The sequence below is a fragment of the Theropithecus gelada genome, chromosome X (assembly GCF_003255815.1).
Source record: "Theropithecus gelada isolate Dixy chromosome X, Tgel_1.0, whole genome shotgun sequence".
NCBI classification, from domain to species: Eukaryota; Metazoa; Chordata; class Mammalia; order Primates; family Cercopithecidae; genus Theropithecus; species Theropithecus gelada.
The window spans coordinates 10,488,582-10,497,395 of record NC_037689.1 but is presented as its reverse complement, the minus strand read 5'-3'; the positions used below and the strand labels follow the sequence as shown (position 1 = coordinate 10,497,395).

General features: G+C 55.9%; 1 protein-coding gene across 3 annotated transcripts; it reads left to right on the top strand.

The window, feature by feature from the left end:
• The first annotated feature begins 277 nt into the window (after nt 1-277).
• WDR13 (WD repeat domain 13) lies at nt 278-8,613 on the top strand. Of its 3 annotated transcripts, none has more exons than XM_025372562.1 (10): nt 278-414; nt 758-837; nt 1,548-1,754; nt 2,148-2,257; nt 2,381-2,511; nt 3,121-3,428; nt 4,588-4,768; nt 4,869-5,010; nt 7,698-7,816; nt 8,275-8,613. In XM_025372562.1, exons 3-10 carry the CDS (start codon nt 1,749-1,751, stop codon nt 8,457-8,459), a joined length of 1,182 nt encoding a protein of 393 aa, XP_025228347.1. In that variant the 5' UTR covers nt 278-414; nt 758-837; nt 1,548-1,748; the 3' UTR covers nt 8,460-8,613. The 3 variants fall into 3 exon arrangements, with proteins under 3 accessions (XP_025228347.1, XP_025228345.1, XP_025228346.1); XM_025372560.1 differs by having other exon boundaries at nt 284-414; nt 1,514-1,754; XM_025372561.1 differs by having other exon boundaries at nt 298-414; nt 1,514-1,754; nt 3,121-3,425; nt 8,275-8,609.
• The last annotated feature ends 201 nt before the right edge of the window (nt 8,614-8,814 follow it).

Here is an 8,814-nt window from a genome sequence, read left to right as displayed (position 1 = left end):
GATTACAGGCGTAAGCCACCGCGCCTGGCCCTACACCACTTTTAAAAGTCGTGTTTCTTCTCTTTTTTATAATGTACTTCTGATTTCTAGGGAATGATTCGCAAACTCACCCCTGACGCTATGTCCCTTAGACACTATCCTTCCATATACAAAAAGTGCCATTAACGAGTGGGTAGAACTCGAGGGGTGGAGCCTCCGTCCTTGGGCCTGAAGCGAATGTCCCTCAATGCGCCTGCGAGACTCCCACGCCCTGGGAAGGATGTCTATCGATTCGCTCTGGGCTCGGCAGCTCTTTCTGATAGCAGGCAGCCATCTTGCTTGGAGCCTGAGAAAGGGAGGAGAGACAGAAGGAACCGGCGACAGTGGTCTCAGGGCCGCTCCGGGGGGCCTCAAGAACCGGAGGCAGCCCCGGAGGTGGTTCCCGATCCCGGGCTATGCTCTTGGACCTGAGAAGGGAAGGCGGAGGGCGGCGGGGACAGGATGGATGGGGAATGTCAAGCAAGGAATGCTAGGCGGGGGAGGGGCGTTGCTATGGCGACTGGGGAGGGGCGGTGTCTGTTCTGAATCGCTGTGTGTCACCCCGGCGCTGCCCAGGAAGGGCAGGGCTGGGGTGATGACCATGGTAACAGCCGGGTGGGAGTTCGTGACATCTCCGGCGCGGAGGGACTCGATGTCTATGGCAGTGGTCGCCTGGCGGACGGGACGGAACTAGATCCCTTCGCTCGGGACGCTCACATTCCAGGCCCTTGTCCTGCAGGCTCCCGCGGGCGGACACGCCAGAGGAGGAGGCCGGGGAATGGCCGCGGTGTGGCAGCAAGTCTTAGCAGTGGACGCGAGGTGAGGCGTGGGGTCGAAGCCCATGGGAGCAGAACTTACTGTGGTGCATGCGCAATGGCGATAAGTGAGGCTGGGCGGAGAACTTGCCTTAATGCGGCTGCGTGGGCATGCCGGAGGTGAGCATGCGCAGTAGCGGGGGCGGGCACGCCCGCGGTGAGTTGGCTGGGCCGGAGAGGAGTCTAAACAGCAAGCCGGGAAAGTGTGGTCAGATATAGGCATGCGCAACGACGCTGCCTGTGAGAGGGAGGTGGGGCTCAGGCTAGTGACATCCTATCCCCTATGGGTGTCCCCTGGACTTTTTTTTTTTTTACATCATCACTTCCCCATTCTGACCCCATCACCTCCCAACGCTGACCCCCTTAATGTCATTCTGACTTCTGTCGCCCTGGTATACCGACCCCAATTATTGTCTGCACTGACTCAGTCACCCCGTATGGACCCCAGCAGGGCAGCAGACTGACACTGTTGTCTGCAAACTGACCTCATGACCATGCTCATTATTACTGCAGACTCACTCCCACTGCAGGACCAAGAGGTCCCCCGTCACCACTGCTAGTCATTCTAACCACCCAGGCCCCAGTCACTGCCACACACCTCACTCTCCTGCCCTATCTCCCGAGCTGATTGATTCCCTCTGTCCTGTGCCTGCTGCCTGCCCTGCATCCTGACCCTGCAGGTACAACGCGTACCGCACACCAACGTTTCCACAGTTTCGGACGCAGTATATCCGCCGGCGCAGCCAGCTGCTGCGGGAGAATGCCAAGGCTGGGCACCCCCCAGCGCTGCGTCGGCAGTACCTGAGGCTTCGGGGGCAGCTGCTGGGCCAGCGCTACGGACCCCTCTCCGAGCCAGGCAGTGCTCGTGCCTATAGCAACAGCATCGTCCGCAGTAGCCGCACTACCCTTGACCGCATGGAGGTGAGCTCCTGGCCACATTCACCCCCTGGGCATACCCTGCCTACACACATTCACTCCACTGACTTTCATCAAGCACCTGCTCTTTGCTGGGCACTGTTCTGCATCAGCAGAGGACAAAAATAGAATATGCCAAGTAAATCAACAAACAGACAATAAACTTGGTAAACAGGTCAGTAAACATATAGCAAGCCCTGTCTTGAGTATCTGCTGAGCAGGGGGAGGGCAGGAACAGCAGAACTCATGAGGAAGCCACTGTACAAGCGGGCAGCAGTGGTGGTGGTAGGGGGCACGGTGAGAAGTGATCTGGCTCTAGGTAGATTTTCAGGGCTCCACACCTCAAAGGTTCTCGAGTTTTTTGCAGGATGCACCCACCCTGACCCTTTCCATTTGCAGGACTTTGAGGATGATCCTCGGGCCCTGGGGGCCCGTGGGCACCGTCGTTCTGTCAGCCGAGGCTCCTACCAGCTGCAGGCACAGATGAACCGTGCTGTCTATGAGGACAGGTATGCACAGAGGCAACCAAGGCTGGGGGTGGGTTGCGAGGAGGAGAGGGGCCCTGGGGCAATGGCAGACTGAACACTTTTGCATCTACCTCCTGTCACCCCTCACTTCCTATTGGGGCCCAGGCCCCCTGGCAGCGTGGTGCCCACGTCAGCGGCAGAGGCAAGTCGGGCCATGGCCGGGGACACATCACTGAGCGAGAACTATGCCTTTGCGGGCATGTACCATGTTTTTGACCAGCACGTGGATGAGGCAGGTGAGCCAGTGGGTGGCGGGTTCCATCACCAAGAATTTGCCCAAACTGTGACAACCAACCAAGGCATCCTTTTCTGAATCCAAGGCCCCTGGCACACCTCCAAAGGAGGAATGACCATCCGTAAAGCCTTTTGCAGACTGAAAATCCCTCTGCAAAGTGGTCTGCAGAGTCTCAGTGCTTCGTCTATTGGAAAGGGCCTCAGAAGCCTAAGAGAGCCCTTTGCAGCAGGCTGCCTGGGTTCCTGAGTCACTTGGAAGAGTTCAAAGCCTTTGCTGATGATAAATCCCCTTGCAGAGGGCAGAGTGGGCTACAGTGTCAAGGGTTTTGCAAACTGCCAAGAACTTGATTATAAAGTGTTCGCTAAGACAGGAACTTTCTCACATTGCAGAAGACTTGCAATCTGCAAAGGAGCTGCTAAGACTTAGGGAGTTTTGGCAGAGAGTCTTCTGGGGTTACAGTTCCCTTTGTCAGCCAAGGAAAGCCCTTTGCTGAGGCCACTGTGCCTCATGCCGTGGGGCCCCAGCCCCTGGCACACACGTCAGAGCCTTTTAGAGAGAAAAGTGCCCAATGAGTGTGCAGACTCCCACTAATGGCTTCTTGGCATTGCAGTCCCAAGGGTGCGCTTCGCGAATGATGACCGGCACCGCCTGGCCTGCTGCTCACTCGACGGCAGCATCTCCCTGTGCCAGCTGGTGCCCGCCCCACCCACAGTGCTTCGTGTGCTACGGGGCCACACCCGTGGTGTCTCTGACTTCGCCTGGTCCCTCTCCAATGACATCCTCGTGTCCACCTCACTGGATGCCACCATGCGCATCTGGGCCTCTGAGGATGGCCGCTGCATCCGGGAGATCCCTGACCCTGATGGCGCTGAACTGCTCTGCTGCACCTTCCAGCCCGTCAACAACAACCTCACCGTGGTCAGGCTCCGGGACACCCACTCATCAAGGGCTGATGGGCTGGGTCAGGAAGGCCATCTGAGGGATTCAGAGTATAAGGAGGGACAGCCAGGGGGGCCTAGGATCCCCCCGCACCCACCCAATCTCGTCACAGCAGTCCTAGTGTGGTCAGACTTAAAAGGGAAGCAAATCAGAAGACAGGGGAGTGGGCCGGGCGTGGTGGCTCACGCCTGTAATCCCAGCACTTTGGGAGGCTGAGGCGGGTGGATCACGAGGTCAGGAGATCGAGACCATCCTGGCTAACACAGTGAAACCCCGTTTCTGCTAAAAATACAAAAACTTAGCCGGGTGTGGTGACGGGCGCCTGTAGTCCCAGCTACTCGGGAGGCTGAGGCAGGAGAATGGCATGAACCTGGGAGGTAGAGCTTGCAGTGAGCCGAGCTGGCGCCACTGGGTGACAGAGCGAGACTCCGTCTCAGAAAAAAAAAAAAAAAGGGGGAGTGCCATTCTTGGTCTGGGATGGCCTTGCTGTGGTATACTCCAGGGAGCACTGGCCAGGGGCAGGGTTCTGGCTCTGGGGCCCCTTTGGTCCCATCAGCTGCAGTCCTACAGTTTTCCAGCTGCAGGGGCTACCTCTTTCCAGGAGCAGGATGATGAGGCTGAGCCTTGTCTGGTCTGTCAGTAGCCCCACCATGTCAGACTCCAGGGTAGATTGGTCAGAGAGCAGGGGAAGGACATTAGAAAGTCTGGTGTAACCCGGAGTGGGGTGGGGTGAACTGCAGAGGAACCAACTAAGGGTGAGCTTGTGAGCCGGGATTCTCCCCACATCAGCAGCAGCCCCACAAGTTCCAGAAAGGAGCAGCCAGGGAGCAGGGGAAAGCTGGGATCACAGGCCTAGATGGGCCCTGTGGTTCTCACACTGTGGGAGGACCAACCAAGGAGCAGCATGATGGCTCTGAAGGCCCTTTAGTCCCATAGGCAGGTGGCCTACTCTGGGCAGATTGCAAAAGGGGCTGGCTAGGGAGGTGGATTCATGCCTGGTCACCTTGTCTACCTGCCACAGCCGCACTGTGAATAGACTCAGGGACTAGCCAGTCGCATCAACAGCAGCCCCATTGTGGTCAGACTCAAGGAGGGCCTGGCTGGGAGCAGGATGATGGTCTGTGCATTCTCCCCACAGGTGGGGAACGCCAAGCACAACGTGCATGTCATGAACATCTCCACGGGCAAGAAAGTGAAGGGGGGCTCCAGCAAGCTGACGGGCCGTGTCCTTGCTCTGTCCTTTGATGCCCCTGGCCGGCTGCTCTGGGCGGGTGATGACCGGGGCAGTGTCTTCTCTTTCCTCTTCGACATGGCCACGGGTAGGCAGACAGCAGGCCTGCATCTGAGTGCTCGCCCTCCAGCCCTTCCAGGGCACAGCCCTCACCCTCGCCTTTGCCTTCCCTCCCTCTGCTGCTGCAGGGAAGCTGACCAAAGCCAAGCGTCTGGTGGTGCATGAGGGGAGCCCTGTGACCAGCATCTCAGCCCGGTCCTGGGTCAGCCGCGAGGCCCGGGATCCCTCACTGCTCATCAATGCTTGCCTCAACAAGCTGCTGCTCTACAGGTGGGTCCCCCATCAGGGCCTCCTGGAGATGGAGGGCCTGCCTCCTCCAGCACACTGGGACAGTAGCTCATCTCCTCTATCAGGTTAATTTAATTGAGGGAGCAGTAGTAGCAGTTAACAGTAATAGCAATAGTGAGCGCGTTTACAGCAATCACTGCAGCCAGGCCCGTTCGAAGCAGTTTCCACGTATCACCATATTGAATCCTTGCACCGACCTGTGAGGTAGGTGCCGTTATTATTTCCATTTTGCAGGCGAGCAAACTGAAGCATAAAATAGATTAGGGCTACCTAAAGCAGAGGCCTGTTTTCCTTTCTTTTTTCTTTTATTGTTTCTGTTTTTGTTTTTGCGGGGGGCAATTTGGGGGTTACTGTCCCCACTCACATCTGTCATGTTGCCCAAATGCAGTTCTCAGCCTGGGCCACATATTGAAATGACCTGAAGAGCTTCAAAAACTCTTGCCCAGGCCCCTCTGCAGGCCAGTAATTTCAGAAGCTTTGGGATGGGCCTGGGCATTGGTAGATTGAGAAATTCCCTAAGCGATATCTAGCCAGGCCTGAAAACCACTGCCTAAGAGGATGCTTTTTATTCTACCCCTTTATTTCTCCCTCCTTTTTAAACAATTTCTATATATACTTAAATTTTTTAAAATTTAAGTGTACCCTTAAGTTTGTACCCATTTCCCACAGCCTCTCCTTTCTTCCTCCTGCCACCTCTGGCCTCCTTCTGCCACAGTAAAGCCCATTAACGATCCACATCTTTCCACATATCCTTGTCTGTCTACAAATCCTAGGCGTGTACACATATCCGCGTGTGTTTTTGTTTGTGAGACAGGGTTTTGCTGTTACCCAGATTGGAGTGCAGTGGCATGATCATGGCTCACTGCAACCTCCAATTCCTGGGCTCATGCGATTCTCCCACCTCAGCCTAAGTAGCTGAGATTACAGGCACACGCCACCATGCTCGGCCAACTTTTTTAATCTATTTTTTGTAGAGATGAGGTTTTGCTGTGTTACCCAGTCTGGTCTCGAACTCATGGCCTCAAGTGATCCGCGCACTTTGGCCTCCCAAAGTGCTGGGATTACAGGCGTGAGCCACCTTGCCTAGCTCCCACCACAGTTTTGAAGGAAAGACATTTTAAAGAAATGGCCTTTTCCGGCCAGGCACAGTGGCTCACGCTTGTAATCTCAGCACTTTGGGAGGCCAAGGCGGGTGGATCACCTGAGGTCAGGAGTCTGAGACCAGCCTGGCCAACATGGCAAATCCCCTTCTGTACTAAAAATACAAAAATTAGCTGAGCTTGGTGGCAGGTGCCTATAATCTCAGCTACTCGGGAGGCTGAGGCTGGAGAATTGCTTGAACTTGGGAGGCGGAGGTTGCAATGAGCTGAGATGGTGCCACTGCACTCCAGCCTGGATGACAGAGCCAGACTCCATCTCTTAAAAAAGAAAGAAAAAAGAAATAGCCTTTCCTACATTTCAAGTTTCTCACCATGCGATGCCTTGTGGCAACCCCCCAGGTCACCTGTGGGGACTGTGGTTTATTCTAAGGGCTGTGCAGTTTTCCACAGTGTGGGCGTACCATAGTGTGTTTATTTCCTCTCTTTGTGCCTGTCTTAACACCAGGATCTTTTTTTTTTTGGGTTTTTTTTTTTTTTTTTGAGACGGAGTCTCGCTCTGTCGCCCAGGCTGGAGTGCAGTGGCCGGATCTCAGCTCACTGCAAGCTCCGCCTCCCGGGTTCACGCCATTCTCCGGCCTCAGCCTCCCGAGTAGCTGGGACTACAGGCGCCCGCCACCTCGCCCGGCTAGTTTTTTGTATTTCTTAATAGAGACGGGGTTTCACCGTGTTAGCCAGGATGGTCTCGATCTCCTGACCTCGTGATCCGCCCGTCTCGGCCTCCCAAAGTGCTGGGATTACAGGCTTGAGCCACCGCGCCCGGCCAACACCAGGATCTTTTAGAGACCCTTAGAAAGAAAAGCTAGTGAATGAAACTGCAGAGGCTCCCATTTATACCAACAGAGATGGTTTCTGAACCATCAGTAACTCACACATCAGCCCCTATTTATAGTTTATGCAGTCATCTCAGAATTGGGTGTCATAAGCTGGGTGTGGTGTGTGCCTATAGGTAGTCCCAGCTACTCGGGAGGCTGAGGCGGGAGGATCACTTGAGCCTGGGAGGTTGAGGCTGCAGTGAGCCATGATCGCACCACTATACTCCAGCCTGGGTGACAGAGTGAGATCCTGTCTCAAAAACTAAAACAAAGGCCGGGCGCGGTGGCTCAAGCCTGTAATCCCAGCACTTTGGGAGGCCGAGACGGGCGGATCACGAGGTCAGGAGATCGAGACCATCCTGGCTGACACGGTGAAACCCCGTCTCTACTAAAAAATACAAAAAAAAAACTAGCCGGGCGAGGTGGCGGGCGCCTGTAGTCCCAGCTACTCGGGAGGCTGAGGCAGGAGAATGGCATGAACCCGGGAGGCGGAGCTTGCAGTGAGCCAAGATCACGCCACTGCACTCCAGCCTGGGCAGCAGAGCGAGACTCTGTCTCAAAAAAAAAAAAAAAAAAAACTAAAACAAAACGGGTTTCATGCACCTTGAAAAGAACTTAGGCACAGGGGTGGGGACATAGGCCCACAACTTGTCTCCCTGCTGGGGCTGTGTTTTGACCCGGTCTGTCCTCCTGTCAGGGTGGTAGACAACGAGGGGACCCTGCAGCTGAAGAGAAGCTTCCCCATCGAGCAGAGCTCACATCCTGTGCGCAGCATCTTCTGTCCCCTCATGTCGTTCCGCCAGGGGGCCTGCGTGGGTGAGTCCTGTAGGGACAGGGGATCTGGGTGACTGGGGAGGGGCAGGAGCCAGGGCTGGTGCCAACCTGGCTCAGACATCATGACACTCTGATGCCCTGACTTCCTGGGCCTCATGACCCCTCCTGCCCCAACAGCATCACTCTGGGACTCACAGCTCCAAACAGCTCAGAGAACTCACAGTTTGCACTTGGTCTCAGCCAAAAGGCCGAGAAGTGATGAAAACTCACACTTTGAACGCACTTCCCCCCAAACAGCCCAGAGACCTCGCACTCTGCACACAGTACCGAAACAGCCAGGCAACCTCCCATCTAGGGATGGGGCCCCCTCAAACCTCCCCAAGCCATGCTAGGACCTCACACCTCGGACATACACCCTTCAACACCTCAGACACCTCAGGGACTTCCCACCACGGGCACCCCAGGCGCCTCCCGATGGCCTCTCCCTCTCACCCCGACAGTGACGGGCAGTGAGGACATGTGCGTGCACTTCTTTGATGTGGAGCGGGCGGCCAAGGCTGCCGTCAACAAGCTGCAGGGCCACAGTGCACCTGTGCTTGATGTCAGCTTCAACTGCGACGAGAGCCTACTGGCCTCCAGTGACGCCAGCGGCATGGTCATCGTCTGGAGGCGGGAGCAGAAGTAGGGTCCTGTCAGCCCTGCTGCTGTCCTCCATCCCACCCCTCTTACTCCAGCCTCGTGTTGTAAATAAAGTTTCGGTGGTCGTGCTGAGGGCCAGCTCCCAACTCTGCCAGGGACGGGCAGGGCAGCGGGCAGCTCCAGGAACATGGTGGAACGGGGTTCATTGACTCATTCGTGCATTCATGCATCGACGGATTCATTCATTCCACAAGCATTGATTGAATGTCTGCTGGGTCACAGGCACCGCCTTAACTGTTTTACGCACTCATGCATTCGATAGACATTAGTGAGCCCCGACCGTGTGCCAGGAACTGTTCTGGGCACTGGGGATACTGCTCTGACCTAAACTGACAAATGCC

Bases quoted from the DNA above. Each gene is read 5' to 3' on its own strand.
- WDR13 (XM_025372560.1), top strand. From the start codon at position 797: ATGGCCGCGGTGTGGCAGCAAGTCTTAGCAGTGGACGCGAG. The intron at 2,258-2,380 runs GTATGCACAGAG...ATTGGGGCCCAG, and splicing joins CGTGCTGTCTATGAGGACAG to GCCCCCTGGCAGCGTGGTGC. The intron at 7,817-8,274 runs GTGAGTCCTGTA...TCACCCCGACAG, and splicing joins CCGCCAGGGGGCCTGCGTGG to TGACGGGCAGTGAGGACATG.